A 17,971-nucleotide genomic window follows, 5' to 3' on the forward strand; every position below is an offset into this window, starting at 1 on the left:
TCTCACCCTCATCTGAACGAGGAAAGGAGAGTCCCACTTGCACCTCCTACTGCTGCCACATCACCAGTCCCAGGGAGCTCAAGGTATTCCTGAACACCCACATTGCAGAGGTCAACATGAGAAAAGGCCATGGCATGCCTGGCTTACCTGGTCCTCGGAGAGCTGTGATATGTGATTCACTGCAGCATAAGACTCTATCTTCGGGTTGAAGTGATTGATGATGGCTCTGAAACAAAGGAGGGAAATTTTCAGAGGTCTCAGGAACAGCTTAGAGATGCAGCAGAAATTCCCTGCCAGTGTAGGTGCACATGGAGCCAGTCCTGCATGAAATTCTTCCCTCACCACAAGGTAGTGTTTGCTGTGCTGATGGCAATGCAGATCCTGACAAAAGCTCACTGGAAGGTGCAAGCACAGGCACTGTCCCACACATGGGTGCCTTTGTCCCAGCAGATACTGGCCTGAGCTTGCTGCTCTGGCAGGGGGAATTGCTGGGAACAGGCTGCAAACTGCTCTGTGTTCCAGCAGAGCCACAGCAAACCCAGCCATCACTGCCCCATCCTGCTCAGGGAACTGCAGCCCTCAGCATGGCCTGGCATTTTGTGAAACTTTGTTGCCTGATATGATGAAGCTGATAGTTTATTGCTTTGGATTTTCACTTCATTTAAAATGTTATAGCTGGCTGACTTGCAGTCATCCATCACTACAAGCACTACATTTTGAATTCTTACCATAACGACTTCAGTCCTCACCCCAATTTAGATCATTAGAGAGAACTTATGTCACTGTCCCAAACACAGCAGCAAATACTCGTAACTCCTGTTCTTCTGCCTCATTTCTCTCACTAGCTGCACAAATCTGCACCACTCCCTTTACCTTCTAGGTGGATCTAGAAGCAGATGTGAGAAATCTGAAATTGAAAGTAAAATAACAACTGGGGGGAAAAAAAACCCCACCGAACTGCAGCTGGAGCATTTCCTTGGCCTTCCTTCTTCTTGTCAGGTGCTGCTGCAAAGATAAATGGCAGGACAGAAAAGACACCCTGGAACAAAGTTTGCAACTGCTCCAGTTGGGATATTACTCATGGGCCCCACTGCTGAGGTAAACATTCACCGTGGGAATAGGCCATGTCAGTGTTCAGCACAGATGAGTTCTGACCGTGCCTGGAGAACACTTGCTCAGCCAGATTACACTGCAGCAGAGTCAGGGCTTCCACTCCCATATTCATCAGCATGAAAATTCAGTCCAGTCCTCCCTGTTGTACTCTAATGGGTTCCCTCCTCCCCATTCCTCCACCTGCAGAAGGACTTTCAGCTGCTTTCTCCAGACCTCATCACAGCTTAAGAGCTTGTGCCCCAGTCTAGGAATACTTGATATTCAATGGTGCCAGTCAGAACAGGTGGATAAAAACCTACCTACAAGCATCCTTACTTTAAATACACAGTTAAAGAGTGTGGAAGGTGTGGAGAGAGGGAGTAGGGGGAACCACAACCCCAAAAAACCTCCAACCCAAACAGAATCTGCAATTCATAGACTCAAAGAATTGTTTCAGTTTCAGGGGGACCTGTAAAGCTCATCTAGCACAACTTCCCTGAAATGAGCAGACATATCTTCAACAAGATCAGGTTGCTCAGAGCTCCATCCAACCTGACCCTGAATGTCTCCAGGGATGGGTCATCCACCCAGTTCCAATGCCTCACCACTCTCATTGTTTAAAACTTATTTCTCATATATAATCTGTATCAACTCTCCCAGATAAAGCCATTATCCCTCATCCTGTTGCAACAAGCTCTGCTAAAAAGTTTTTCATTAGCTCTCTTGTAAGTCCCCTTTAAGTACTGAAAGGCTGCAATAGTCTACCCACAGCCTTCTCTTCTCCAGTCCTCTCAGCAAGTCGTCATGGAAGGGTTCATCCCTCTGAACACTCTCATGGCTCCATCCAGTGTCCATGTCCTCCCTGTGCTGAGGACACTAGAGCTGGACACTGCACCCAGGTGGGGTCTCAGAGCAGCAGGACAGAATGATCTCGCTCACCCTCCTGGCTGTGATACCCTCACTGCCACACTCCCAGCCACACTTCATCACACACCAGGGGCCAGCCAGCACACAAGGCCTGTCACCCCTGCAGCTGCTCCGACAGCATCCATACACACCTGCCACAGGGGGACTTCTGCCTTCTCACCAACCTTGACACATCCAGAAAACAAATTCAGCAGTGCCTCTACCAGGCTTTCTGCAACCCCCTTCCCTCTGGAGAAGGACAAACACCCAGGTGGAGACATGGCCACTCTTCCCATTTCAGTGTGACCACAGTCACAATCACACTGTCCATTACCCAGCCTCTCCAGCACTCTGGCTTTCAACTGCCAGCTTCATGCCTGGCTGGAGTCATATTTATACCCCTACAGGACACATTGCAAGTTATTGAAAGAAAATGGAACACAGACTTACAACAACTTAACTTCTGGCTTGACAGAAGGTTTGGCAGCTCAGAGGGGTTCAGTGCACTCCCATGGTTCCAACATTTACCAGGGAACAGATTTAGCATTCATTTGTACCCACTGCTGTGAAGCACTTCAGCATGGGCTGCCTGCTCACAAGTCTCCCCTTGGATCTGAGCTAGTGGAGCAGCACCTGCAATCACAGCTGGGCTTCAACAGTGAAAGCAAAACCAGCAACCAGCTGCCACTGCAGTGAGAATCAACAGACATCAAGGAAGGAAAAGAATCTGAGTCTCCTTCCTCATTTCCCAAAAGGTGAATGGGCAACTCCTCAGTGATTAGATGAAGTTCAACTATTTAATTTGTTTTAATTATGCAGAATTCCTCCCCAGTCTGACCATCTGCAGAGCTACCTTCCTGAATCCACAGGCAGCCTGGGGCAGAGAAGCATGAAGAGCTTGGATTCATTCCTGACTCTGTGTAGCCAGGTTCTTACTGCCCAACACACCCACCAAGGCCAGGCTTCGCACATGAGGCAGCTCCTTCTCATCTGCTATGAGAAATTCCATTGCTATCCAGGCCAAAAAACACCTTTCTGCATCAGCTATTGTCATACACCTCTGCTATTCTTCCACCTCTCAAAATACATCTTGTCCCTGCGGCATGCTTTTGGCAACTGGCCTCCTGGGATCTTCACTGATTAACAGCTGGAATTCACTTTGCAGAGATGCCTCTTCAATTTGATCCTGGAGAAAATGGAAGACCAGAACTTTGAAACACAGTGTTATAGACAAAAGAACCAGTGGTTCTGCCACCATTAGTTCCCACACCAGCACATAACAGCTGGTCCTTGGCAATGATTTATTTTTACACTGTGATTGCCTCAATTACTGCCACACCAGCCAGCAGCTTTGAGGAGGGGGAAGGGAGCGGTTAAAGCACTTAGAAAAGATTTGTGATTATGTGTTCCACTGAGATCTTCATATTGATCATGGGAGGCAAAAAAAGAAAACCCTTGTGTTTGGTATTCATGAAACGTGAACATCTTCAACACATTTGTAAAGCAAGGAAATGGTGAAGTGTCAACTGAAAGACAAAATGCTGCAGTTCCCACACAGCCTTCCACAGGATGGGCACTCACATGTGTGCACACTGCCAAGTCCCTCAGTGGGGCTGGCTGTCATGTGTCACACAAATTTCACAGCACCTGTGGGACACAATTCTCCAGGGACTGAGAGATGTCACTTCAGCCACACTGCCTCCTCTGACAGATCCACAGTTCAGCAGTGAACTGACAACAGGAGACTGTCACTGGGTAAAGGAAAGATGCTGAATAAGCAGAAGGCTCAGGAATTAAAAAAACGACTCTCAGTGTCTTGTCTTGAGATTAATGCTTAGTGCTCTAAGGCAGATTGCAAGCCATCTCCACATTCTATATTCCTCAATCTCCTGGGGAGAGATGTTATCTCCCAGTAAATACACAAGGCATACCAGTGGTCTCCAAAAAACACACATCTCACATCACTTCTTCATGCAGCTCTTCAAGCTACCTACACACCATGATGCCAGAAACATGTAGAGACATATTGAATGAACCTGCATATTTCTCAGGATAAACAACCTAGGACACTTGAATTTATGTGTTTTTGCATTTATTGCATATTTACTGCATTCATTTAATTCTACATGAGAAAGAGAATGATTGCAGGAAAAATCACTCTGATTTAGAAGACTCAAAGTGCAGATGAATAATTTATTTGTACTAGCTGTATTAATCATGTTATTAGACAGTAAAAGCAGGTCCCACTGTAACAGGTATTGTACCAATCCAGAGTGGTGGAAAGCCTCTGTCCCAGGGGCCAAAGGTCTCAAATGCAAGAGAACAGGGAAAACATAGAAAAGCTCATTGGCAACAGAATATGTAACAGTGCTGCTCCTTACTGAGCCTCACAAAGCAATTCAGTTTGAGATAAACCATGGACAGAAAAACACAGAAAGTATACTGAAGGAATTATAGAGAGATAGGAAAAAGGAGATAGAAGGGCAGATAGGATCAAGATACACAGAGGTGAAAAACTGCAGAACAGGGAGGATCAGAGAAACAGCAACTCATCCCAGGGCAGTCTGTCCTCTGCAAACTGGAAAGCTCCAACTGCTGGAAAGTTTCTACTTTGGTTATTCTTGAGGCTGCAGAAATTGGCCAGTCCTGAAGTGACTGTTATTTGCCCTTTCTCCCTCAAAACCACATATGCTGGAAGGTGAGAAGCAGAAGAATTTCCATGTGGGCCTACTGATTTTTTGTTCCCCAAATAGGGACATGACACTGTGGCTCTCGCCTAGAGCTATAGTGAGAGAAGGAATCCCCCAGGTAAGCTGCATTCCCCCACCCTAACTGTGTTTACTGCAACAGGACTTGCTTCTGCAGTGGCTGCAGTAGCTCCACAGACAATAACATTTATAAACTTAGGTTTATAGTCTTTAAAAACTGCCTAGAGTTACTCCTTGATATAGAGAAACAACCAGTGCTGCCCTGCAGAGAGGCCCAGAGTAAAAGAACTTTTGAAGACACAAATTCTGCTGACTGGAAAGGGCTCCTATGAAAAGTAATATGGCATGCATGGAAAGAAAAGGTTTAATTAATTTCTGAGTTTAATTCACCACTAGTTGTAACATCAGGTGTGAGAAGTGAAACACGCCAGCAACACGAAGGCACTGGGCCCACAATTAACAGGATCCTCCAGCCCAAATGATCCTCCATGGTAAGGAAGGCCCCTCACCCTCCTTAACCTCCCAATGAGCTGGGCTGGGTCCAATGTGCAGGGAAAGCAAAATCACTTTGCTCAGGCAGGCAGCATTTCTTCAGCACGTTTTCTCTGACCTCCAGACTCTCCCCATCAAGTTATTGCAGATGAGCTGTCTAATACCCACTCTTGCCTGACAGCAGCTACATTGCCAGTGTCCCATAAGACAACACTGTCCTCTTATCCTGAGCAACAAAGTAAAGCACTGTGGAGGTGCTGAAAGTAGGCTAAGGGAAGAACAGAAAGGCTGCAAAGCTTATTATAGAGATGGGAATGCTGAGCCATCATTTGCTGCATGAACCTGGCCTTTGCACCTACCTCACAGGTCCAGCAGGCAGTGCCTGACAAAGTATCCTTATGGATTCCCAAACATTTCTTGCACAATAAAAGCAACACCACAAGTTCACTTCTTCCTACATTGTGCTAGAGTGGAACAGAAAAGCAGCAGCTCTTGGCTGGTATTTACCCCTTCCCAGGAAATCAAGGGTGACCTTATACTCACTGCAGACATTCATCTTCTCATCTGCTCAAGCCAGCACAGCACACTGGGCAGCAGGGAATGCATCTCAGTCCTCACTGAGTAAAACTGAATGCACGGCAAAGGCAGCCAGTTCACTCGCCCTCTGCAATGAGAACTGGCACGATCTGAGATGGACAAATACTCCAGCACACACTAAGCCACATGCATTATGAAGGCTAGGAATAGGCAAGCAGGAAAGGGCATAGTTGTCTGTCATCATACTCCACAAAGCTGCTTTACTTTAAAAAGGAGGCCTGAGATGAAGTAGTTGTTGTTCAGGAACAGGAATCAGTAAGTAAACAGTTTCTCTGTGATTTGCCACAGCAGTTCCCTCTCCCTCTCATACATCTTAGTTTCTCCTTTATGAAATGGAAATAAGAGCAATCACTTCCACAAAGTGTTTTACCCAAGGTGGTAAGACTCAGTGTTCTACTATGTGGTATGTTGGAAACTGCTCAAGCACAAGGCAGCAAGTAAATTACACACAACACAGAGACCAAAATGAACACAAACCCTCTCTCCTTTTCTCCCATACATGCCATCAAAACCATGTCTGCTGGAGATTTATGCAAAGCTTCCAAGCCAATCTTGCTGCAGCAAGCTGTGTCTTCTTCCTGCAGCAAGTGCTGTTTGGGGCAAGGATCTTGCTGACATTGCCCTCATAGGCACTCCCAGAACTCCAGACAATAAAACCCCATCTGTTCCATGCCTGCAACAATGAGATTGAGTTGCTTCATATGTACAACCCCACCTGGCAGGAGGTGAGAGGGTTTAGATTATTTCAACACACATCCATGAAGCATTGCTGTGAAGTACACATACCTACCATACCTAAGCTGTCTGCAGCAATTAAAAGCAAGCAAACTCCCTGGAACTGTGCACCAAATTCTTCCTTCTACTGTGGTTTAACTCCAGTCTGTTAAATTTCTTTTGCTCCTACAATTTAATGAGTACTGACATTAAGCTGAAAGTCCACAACTCACAGTGGGAGGCACCTTTCAGACACAATAATAAACTGCAGGGAAGAACCCAAGACAAAAGGATATTTTAGTCAAAAGCATTTGCTTTAGAGCACACTGAAAATATCCGAGTCAGCACTGCAGCATTTCAGAGGAGAAGCAACTGCTACACCTGTTCAATTCTGCCATCCTGAAAACTATTGATCCCAGTGACAGCTTCCATGGCAGAGGGAGATACATGCTCTATTTATGTAATAAGGAGGGGACAAAAGAGTGCACACACAGCAACTGAGCTTCTCCATTTCTCAGCATGGTTTCACCAAGCTCCCTTCTGCAGGGGCAGAAGCAGAAGTTGTGCTTTCTGAACCACCCGGCAGCTACACAGTGCATCTTGGCACTTCAGTGTTTGCTGGATACTAACACTCTATCACCACAGCTGCAGGATATGCTGATTTTCTCTTTTTACAGTTCATGGCTATAAATTTAAGTCAAGCAAATCAAATACCTCACTTAACTTCTATTTGTCTCCTTAACTAAGGAGATCCTCATGGGTGAGCAGTTAACTCACCTTTTGGAACAGCTGCACAACCTCACTTGAGACTACAATTTAGGGAATTTATCTACTCACCTATTTTCACGCAGCCAGTGCATCACTGGAAACTAATCTAAGAATCATTTCTGTTCCCTTTTCTCAATAAGTAAGCATCAGAATTCTTAGGTATATGTAACCAGTGACACTGATAGTTTAAGTGGTATGAATGACAAAATAAAAAATATTACCCAGGCACAGAGAGTGAAAATATCTATTGAAGCTCAGGGCACCAGACTGAGCTGTGTTCCTGCTCATCTCCCAATCTGTAATTGACTGTTCTACAACAAAGCTATCACTTGATAACAAATGCATTTCTCATCTCAAACATGTAATTTATGAGAGATCAAATGACATATTTTATGGAACATTACACTGCTACAAAACAGCTGGCTAGTAGTGGTGAGAGTGTGGCAAGAGTTTACATGTACCAAAGTAAAGACATTAAAAAGCCAACCCTTCACTACACCTCAATTCCAGAGAGCAGCAGGTAACTATAGCTGCTCACCTCTGACTACAAACAGAGCTGGAGCTGTGTGATGGAATAGAGGAACTCTGTGTTCAGGCCACCAGCACTAAAACCTGCAGCTCACTCTAGCATGTCCCGGGTGTGAGAGCCAGCCATGATTTATGTCAGCATACTGGATTTTAGGCACAATATCTGTGCTTCTTCCACATCTGTGTTACCAATTTTGAAGATTCAGACGACTTTGAAAATGAGAAGTCCTTCTTTGAAACTTCCTTAATATATGCTTTTAAAAAGTACCTTTTAATTCTCACGTACAAGGCAACCTGCTCTCTAAAACAAACAGCAAAGTATGAATAAATAATTCATCCAGAAGGCAAGGGAAAAATAAAAACTAAACAAAGAAAAAAAAGAGGGTAAAAAAGCACATTTGACAGTAGTTCACCATACATGTTTGCATGGCCACTTTCTCTGGTTAGGACCTGAAGTATAGCATTATGGCAAATATTTATTCTCTGCAAGTGCTATAAGTGGGTCAGCATCTACCCATTGCTTCATAATTCAGGTTACAGGATGCCATCCAAGCCTCCTGAGACACAAGACACATGGCAAAACCTCAAACAGAATCTTAACCTGAAGTTTTTTAATTACGTTTAGTATCTTCCTCAGTATTTAATCACAGGATGTTTAACTTTGTTGAGGAAAGCCTGGATTATTGGATACTGCATCTAGCACAAAATACTGTACAGATGCACACACCAGCTTCCAAACATATCAAGCTAAGAGTGAGACTTAGAAAGTTTATAAGTCATCCCAGTGGGACCTTTTAAAGCTCTCTGAGAAAGGCTCTGAGTAGGCTGCTAGTTTAATTAACTTAGTGAAAACTTGCCATCAACCCTGCATTATCTAGAGCACACTGGAAACGACTCTTATTAACTCATTTTGTCAGGTGTGAGCCAGCAGGTATTGCATGAGGTCCTGAACACCCTGTTTGCAGGCTGTGGCAGCAAGACAAACCTCTCTCTCTGTAGGTCATGGAGCACAACCTTATTTTACTGACTCAGAGTAAAACCTGTGCCTGCAACACAAGTCCCAGAGGGAAAGGAAGGGCCTGAAGGATCAGCATTTGTCTGTATTGAGTGAGTGAAGGGTTAGAACAATGCAATTGAGTCGTGAAGTAGCTGGATATTAAATTACAGAGAGAGGAAGGGAAGGAACACTGTCTAAGCAAGAATCAGCGACAGTCAAACCTACTTTGCAAAGGAAATTAAAATGAGTCCCACAACGGTATTTAATTAACTTAATTACACCAAGTGTCAGCTATGGCTGTACCTGCACAGCCACGTAAATCAGGGTTCACAATATCAGCCTCTGAGACACCACCAACTGCCATGCCAAGCAAAACCCATTATTTACAGTCCAATCCTCTGAAAATACAAGATGTTGCAAACCTCCCAATGTTTTTCTTGTCAGACAGGTGCAAATGAGAGTCACATTTGTTGAAAAATGTCTAGTGGAATTCAGATACTTCCAAAATCCAGGACCAAGACTGAAGCATGGATTCTGTTGACACTCCCAGACACACCCCAAGTGAATACCACATCCTCAACAAAGATGTCACCACACATCACCTGGGACAAGGTGAAGTTGGTTTTCAATGGCAAGGAAAGCTAGAGTCCAACAGCATTACAGCTGAATGAATGGTATTCTTTTCAGGATATTTATTTAATGTCTGAAGGACTGGAGGACCTGTAGTTGATTAAGATTCTGTTTTCCTGAGACAGGCTACCTGGTTTATGGACCAGTGGAGAGTCCATCTTATCTCCTTTGTTGTATTTCATGTATACCCATCTTCTTCCCCATTTAACTGCCTTAACCTGACCCATCTCCCTGAAAGCCGAGCCCCCTCCATCCCATTATCCACACATCTCACAAGTATCTACACTACTGAGATCTCTACTCTCACTAACAGCTGATGATCAGAAGCAAGTGATTTATTGACATTGATCAAGTCACCGACTGAGTTACTGGCAACAAGCATGTTGTAAATCCACTGTTCCTGCAGAGCAAAATGCCACAGATAAACTCGCCAGTGCCCACACACTCCCAGTTCCGGACCACAGGAGGACTGGGATCAACTCATCACAGCCCAGAGGACAAGGGGCAACTTTTTTTATTAATCTGCCTCACCAAGGGCTTCCAGAATCACTTCAACAGAGCTGGGGTTTTCTGGGTTTTGCTTTTACTTCACCCATCCCTATCCTGCAGTGGATTTCAGGCAGATGTTGACAAAACCCGTTCAGCTGAATTGGCTGTTGAAGTCCAAATCTTTGGGAACATTTTCCCATGTCACAGAAGTAGAGAAATTCAGTTTCTTTTCAAACCACCCACTATCATCCCTGACATGTCTATACATGCTCACCTCTCTCTCAAAACTTTGGGTTTGTAATTTAGACATAAGCTTTTTTCCTGCTCTGTTCTTTGTACGGGTGTTAGCAAAAGCAAGGCCAGTGAAGTGCATTTTCTATTTCAAAAGTGAAGTATGGTACTCCAGTCTTAGAAACAGCAGCACACCAAACATTTCCAAGTTAACTGCTGATGTTTTCCCATCCATCAAATCAAACAAAAAGCCCAACTCCTACAGTGTTCTGCTACTGATATATCTCTCCTGCTTTAGAATTTAAGTGTTTTTCAAGGCTCTTTCAAAAACATAATGCAAAAAAAGGCCACATGATTTTTAACGAGTTACATGTGACATAATACAGGTGGCCGAGGATCTGAAAAATCTAAGGAAGGAGCCCTGGACTTTTCTCTATGAAAGGAGAGCTAAAGGCTTGCCTCTGCCTTTTCCTTATAATTGCTAATACACAACTACACACGAGGGAGGAATATTAATTGTAACCAGGGCAGTAACTTTGCATAGCTCAAGCCAGTTTCTTTTTGAAGCTTAAGCTGCACAATTCTTATACCAACATTTCTAATGCAATATTCCAGGCTTTGAGTGAACCTCTGAGTTGAGCAACACAGTCTGTGTTTTATCCCCTTTCTTTTTGATATTTGAAACACAAAGCATCCGTGTATTCAGTTGGTGCTGAAAAGGTTTGTAGACACTCAGCATTTGGAGAAGACCACACAACTTCCCAATTCAGCAACCACACAAATAAATGTTATCCATAATCAAGTGAAAATGCAAGAAAAAAAAAACCCCACCAAACTTAATGAAAAAAGCAACATCTGTTACAGTTTTTTGAAAAATAATTAATACCAAAAAGGAAGTCACCCCACTTGGTTGTATTAATTTTTCTGAGCTCTATTTGATTCAGAATTGCTCTAGTGAACAACTAAATCTAAGCATTAAAAGGCTGTTGAAATCTTGACCTGTCATTTCACATTGTCAAAAACGCAGTGTTAACTACTTGTCAGCTATTTGATTTTCCTCAGTTCCTTTTAGCTCTTCCATTCAAAGACTGAAGGCAGCACTTCTCTGGTGGTCCAACCACTGCAGCAGGCTGATTCCTACTCCTGTCCCACCTAACCACTCTTCTGTCGGCAGGCCAGGGGCCAGAATCTTTTCCCTGGTGTTGCTTGTGAACCACCATTAGCAAAATCAGCCCAGCACTAGAAACGTTGGGGATAGGAGTGCTGGCATATGCCATGAAGGAAAAGCTGCCCAATTTAAGCATTTTAGAAAACATGGAGGAACAGGCATATCTTTAAAAAAAGGCATTCAGCACATATACAGGTCACTATTACAAAGTTTTAAACTGTCAATGATTACTGCATGCTTTTGTGACACTGCAGATTCCACCACACTTAGAGAGAAAAAAAATTTTGCACGCCTTCTTTCCCTTGGCTAGCATTCCTTCTGAGCATATGCATAACTACTTACTATTGATAGACACACACTTAGAAATTTCTGACAACTTAACCCAGATCCAGCACTGCTCTAGGCTGACTGATACAGCATTTACTGCCAGGTAAAATCCTGTAAAAATCTTGCTCCAAAAACTCTAGTCCAATTTGCAGCAAAAAATGTGTTAGAGCAACAGAAAGCAATCAGACTTGCTCACTGTTCACCGACCAAACCCTGTTTTCCCTTCACCCACACTGCTCTTGCTTAAGACATCTTTTTCCTGACTGGATTTAAAAAGCATTCTTTGCCAGCAGCTCTCCAGCTACTCTAAGTTAGCTTGCATGGCAAAATTTTCTCATCTGTTGCAAGACTCATGAAGGAATTAAATCATGAGAGTCATTAGAGAACTTTGATTATTCTTTTAAATTACAGATCAGATGATTACAGAACCCATTCAGTATCAAAGCAATTAATTGCTGCTTTAACAGCCAGGGTGGGTTAGCCCTGGCTAGATGTCAGATGCCCACCAAAGACACTGTCTTTTCCCTTCTCAGCTGAAAGGTGAGAGAATATATAATGACAAGGTTATGGATTGATATAAGGACAGGGAGAGATTACTCACCAGTTACCAACTGGCAAAACAGACTCAGTTTGGAGAAGTTAGTTTAATTCATTGCCAATGAAATCAGAGATGGGTAATGAGACTCCTCACACACTTCCCCTGCTCCAGTGTGGGTCTGTCCATCCAATGGGAGACAGTTCTCCAGGAACTTCTGCAATGTAGTCCTTCCCACGGGCTGCAGTTCTTCACAAACTGCACCCATGTGGGTCCCCTCACAGAGTGCAATCCTTCAGGAACAGGCAGCTCCAGCATGGGCCCCTTCTGCAGGGACAAGCCTGCTCCAGTGTGGGCTCCTCTCTCCATGGCACCACAGGTCATTCCTCAGTCTGCTCCAGAGAGGGCTTCCCATGGGGTCACTTTTGGCCTTCATAATTAAATTATCCCAGAAGCACCACCACCACCACTGATGGGCTCAGCCTTGGCCAGGAGTGGATCCACCCTGGAGCTGGCAGCCACTGGCTCCATGGGACACAGGGGAAGCTTCTGGCAGCTTCTCAGAGAAGCCACCCCTGCAGCCCCACCACCAAACCCTTGCCACAAACCCAATACAACAGCCAGCATGCACTCACTGAGCAATGGAGCAAAGTGAGATGGGCTGTGGCATTTGATGCTAATAAGCCACAGCACTTAGCAGTTTGCAAGAGCCAAGGCTTGGCAGCATGCTCATTATTCAAGAAAGCTAGAACTGTATAAACCTCTTCCTGGAACAAAAATTAGATATGGAAAGCAAAAAAAGATATAAACCCAAACAAATAAAACCATGAATGCTATCTAAAGGGCAAAACTGTATTTGGATTCAGATAAGCTGCATAATAACTAAATAAGAAAGGTGAACAAAATTTAAAAGGTTTTTTCTTTTCCTTCCATATTTGTCCGTAAATTGAGATGATTCAAAACTTTGGACAAAATTCAAGATTTCAGTTCAATTTTGAAACATAAGGTTTGGGGTAAAAATGACAAACCTGCATGTTGAAAGCATCCAGCTATGCAAAAAAGTGAGGTGATATTACAAAATAAGAATTGGCAAATATTGAAAAGTGTTTTTATTTCAGCTGTACACCAAAAAATGGTTACATCCAAGTCTTTCCAAGCAATCTCTAAAATAAACCCCCTGGCTCCAGCACAGAGTATTTCCTTGCACACTGCACATAGACACAAAACAGAACTACCAAGGACTAATGTTTTGCCTCCCTTTCTAGCAGGACTCCTTGCCAAAGAGCAGGACTCTGTGGATCTCTAAGCCTTCAGACACAACATCCCTGCACTCAGAGGAGATGTGCAACTGCTCTGCACAAGGTGCTGCCAGGCTCCTGGCAGCAGGCCAGAGGTGCTGGTAGCAGGCCCAAGTTTGGGGTGTATTACAGGCTGGCATGACTGTTCCCTGCTCAGTGTGTTCATCACTCTGCCTTAATAGAAGCCAATATATTTCCCCCGACCTTTACTTTCCACAGTTCTCAGAAAGCCTGAAAAATTAATATTCAGGCAACTTCTAAGTTTCATTCTGCATAGTGATGAACAGGGAGTGCCAGCAGAGAAACAAAGAACCTCTTGCCTCAATGCCAGTGGCACAGGAGAGCAGGAGTAAACAGAGTGTTTAACCTTTTGAATAGCAATGGCAAACCTGAGAGCTTGATTTGGTGCCCCAAAACACCTCTGCCATTATACAGCAGACAGAATTAGGGGGTGGCACGAAAAGAGTGAAGACAGACTTGCAGCTTTTGCAGATTATCTGCAGTTATGTGCTGGGGCAGCTACAAAAAACTCCAAAACAGATTGTCCTGGGCTTTTTTACACCCTCCCTCAGAGCAGCTCTTCATGACCCAGCAATAGATCTGCACCAAGTATTGACTGCTTTTCCTGCTTCCTTTAATGGTTTTTAACATATCATCAGTCACATCATCACTTTTAAGTATTTTTAACCATTCCAGGAAAACTGCAGTCAGACAGCTGCTGAAGGTCGAGCTCTCTTCCAGTCACAATTCACTGTGGCCAGCTCAGCAGTTTCCTTTCTCCTGGTGGTGGGCATCATTAACATTCAGTTTCCACCCTACTTTTACACACAAAGAGATGCTATGGGACTGCCAGCCGTGTTCTAATTGCAGAGTACCTGGATACATGGATACAGGGGGCCTCTTCTAGGTGCCAGTTTTCAGACCCTGAAGCTGATAAACAAGGTCCTCTTGTGCCAAAAGCTGTCTTGGCATCCTCAAGATCACAGTGCTCAACAACACCAACACTTAAGCCTACTCTAGATGTATGCACTTTAAAAAAAAGAGAGACTTTGCTGAAATAATCAGCATATTTAACCCTTCCTTGGGTTTGAGGACAATTCCGAGCATGATTTACTGCTCCTGTCCATTATTCCAAGACTTAACTTGGAAAACTGAGCAAAATTAATCCAGTAAAACCTTATTTTTTAAGGCCTCTCTGAAGCACTCTAGCCTTCTTTTGCTATTACAACTGAGTACATAGCTCTTTCCATTCTGAAACACAATGGGAAAAATCCCTTTTCCCCTAAAAAAACTGAAACATGTACTCCTGAAAATTCAAATTACAGATGTAATAATTTCACTTGGAGGTTAAGCTAGTGAACAATTTCTCCAGACTCCCTTGCAGCACAAGTACTTTATCCTGGGCTCTACTCTCTCAGAACAGCCATCATGGTGACTGCAAACTGCAGAAAAATGAAAAGCTTGTGGCCTACTGACATCTCCTTGAATCTTACCTCTGTCTTGTGGTCTCAAGAGAAAAAATGCCTCAAAATAATTCTCAGGGTTGCCCTTCTGTTTAATTGCTCCCTGGATAAATTTCAGTATGCCTATGACTGATGTACTGGAGGAGAAATCTCTCATTGCAAAGATAAAAGCCAAAAGCACAAGAATCCAGAGTGAATTTGTTAAGTTTTAAATGCAAAATGACACCTTTGATCCAATCTACCTGATTCATGACACTACAAGTCAGTAGATCCGTTTATCTGAACTTCTGTACACCACATTTTTCAACATTACCATTACAGCATTACTCTCATGTCACAAGCTAGCTAGAGCACCTTTCACCAAGGTATTCTATTCAGACAGGAACAGGAGGAGAAAACCTTTCAGTCATTTACTGCAGTGATTAATTACTTATTAAGAAATGGTTATGTAACCTGCAGCTGCAATTTGGTTTCAGTGTCTAGCCTTACATTCCTTTTCTGTTTTGGTATTTTATCTCGTCAAAGACGCTCGGACACTTTAAAGAGCATACCACAGGTTTTGCTTTAAAGAGATTATGATACTGAAATCTTGAAAGCATTTTCACTAGTTTCTCATAACTGGGGCTTCTCTGTCCTTTCGCCAATTACTCAAAATCCTTTTTTGAAACAGACACCAGAAAAAACTGCAAAATATATACAATCATAAAATCACTTTCTGTCTCCTGTTAATATTTCTAGGGTCAAATAAACCTCTTTAGCTGAATGTTTCATAAAAGACCTACAGTAAAGCTGTTGGTCAATGCTTCTTGAAACACTTTTTCAACATACAGTCCCTTTTTGCAAGCTGGCACTTATTTTTTCAAGAACTGCATTTCAAGAACTGCCTGATAGGTTAAAAAGCAATTCAGATCACACGCTTCATCTACTTCATGATTTAACTTTCTGTCAGTTTTCCAGTAACTTGCAACATTCATAAGAAATTCTTATGTCCCTTATGATCACTGAAAAATTTATGTAGCAGTCTTTTCATGCTTATCACCTAAGAAAGGCACGCTCCTTGTCTTCTAGAGATGCTCCACAAGTGCTTTGTCACATCATTCACTCTTGGCATCTCCAGCATCGTCACCGATGCCCACTACCAGCTCCAAAAGAAATATTAGGAGTTCCATGTGTCCCTAGAGCCTCAGGAATCCCTGCTATAAAACTGACACACAAAGGCTCTTAAATATTACCTCTCTCTGCTGTCATGAGCTTTCCAATTGACCAGATGAGCTACAATTGTCAGCAAATAAATACCTGGGGCACCAACATCAAGCCAAGTCGCACCAGCAACAATCTCAAGGAGTTTTTTAGTCTTGTCCTGCACTGACATTCAAGAGCTCTCCAAGTCCCTCTATGCACCTGGAGTTCCTTCAGCAATGAATGCTGACATGACTCCAAATTCCTAAAAATTCTTTGCCAATGGACAATTGTTTCTATGGTGTGTCTGCTTTAGCCAAGACCAAGTGCTTACTGATAAACAATCTGAGGCAGAATTAGTGAGTTCTGGACTTGTCCCATCACTGTAGTCTGCAATGTCCTATTTGATCACATCAAGTGCAGAAAAGTGACAGGAAGAAAAGTCGCAGCTCTGACAATGGGATGCACCCATGTTTCCTCTCAATTAACAATGCTAATAGCACCTAGACACATTCTTCATCTTACAATTGTAGTAAATGCCAGGGAAACATTTATTAGAAGCAATTTATGAGCACACATTCTCTTTCCTCTACAGGAAGCACTGCACATCAGCTGATCTCTCCAATGCAGAGAACTCAAGAGGCCATGCCAACAGATGACTCTGAAGAAAAATCAGCCTTGATATGATAGATATTCTTAACTGAACAATCTAAGAAATATCACATCCCTTTACCTTTTTGCTTTCTTTACACAATTGAATAGAAGAAAAATCCAATTAAATTTCTAAAAAGAGGTCACCTTTAAAACTCCCATATGCTTTCTACAAGACTGCCAAGGAGTTCTCATACACATCTGGACCTAGTCCAACCTGAAATATATTTTGGTGCCCTAAAGCCCATGGAATTTCAGAAGGACAAAATATTCATCAATGTCCCCTATGTACTAAAATGCATTCGGCAATGTTGCTGGCACAAAGTGGCTGTTTGCTATGAGTGGGCAAAATGATTTATTTAGTATATATACATATAGCCTCTGAAGCACTGCAGTCCTGGTGACAAAGAGGCATACAAATGTTAGGATTATGCAAATAAATCACAGGCACAGGACTGGACTTGACTATACTCCCACTGTGTGTGTACATATATAATCTACAAATAGTTTCAGCTGAAGTTTTGTAATATTTTAACATTAAAAACTCTTGTTTCCATTAAAGTTGATTACCACTTTCAAATACCTATATTCCTGCCCCTGTGTATTGACTAATACATTAAGCTAGAATAAGACAATACACTTCTTGCTTCACAGCTATTGAGAAACTCCTAACCATGATTAGATTAGCTCTATTCAACCCAGACCAAAATGATTTCTGGAATGTTCCCACAGCACATTTCATCTAGTACATCTGCATTATTTATGGCATTTACACAAGGTGAATTGAAGGCTTTTATAAACTAAGACACAAATCAATACAAGCTCTTAGCAGATGGGGCCTTAGTAGGGTTCCACAGCAGCAATGTTCCACATCAAGCAAACTCTTTCAACTGAATAACTGGTAACACAGAAGGAAAGGTTTGTTTAGAAAGGCAGGAATTAGAGACACCCTCAGCACCCAGCCTTTCCAGGAGAACTGTACCTGCATCATTTATAGCCTAAACAGAAGGACTAGGTTTGCCTGCAGTAGGCAACTTGAACTGCTGCACAACATCAGTCCACAAGCATCACAATAGCTCTGTTTCATTTGCTTCCCCAAGCACAGATAAAAACGCTGTAACACAGATGGCTTTGCCTGCAAGAGGTACCATGGACTGGGGAGAAATGGATGGGAAGCAAATTCAGCCTGGCACTCAGT

At 43.1% G+C, this 17,971-nt stretch overlaps 1 protein-coding gene across 3 annotated transcripts in view; it reads right to left on the reverse strand.

The window, feature by feature from the left end:
• The window catches only part of ARMH3 (armadillo like helical domain containing 3), a 122,769-nt gene that overhangs the window by 33,635 nt on the left and 71,163 nt on the right, over positions 1-17,971 (reverse strand). For all 3 annotated transcript variants that reach the window (XM_059476934.1, XM_059476931.1, XM_059476932.1), the window contains exon 24: positions 148-226. In XM_059476934.1, coding sequence (XP_059332917.1) covers positions 148-226 — 79 coding nt within the window. The remainder of the gene's footprint in view (positions 1-147; positions 227-17,971) is intronic.

Source organism: Ammospiza nelsoni, chromosome 8 (genome assembly GCF_027579445.1).
Source record: "Ammospiza nelsoni isolate bAmmNel1 chromosome 8, bAmmNel1.pri, whole genome shotgun sequence".
In the NCBI taxonomy this organism is placed as follows: Eukaryota; Metazoa; Chordata; class Aves; order Passeriformes; family Passerellidae; genus Ammospiza; species Ammospiza nelsoni.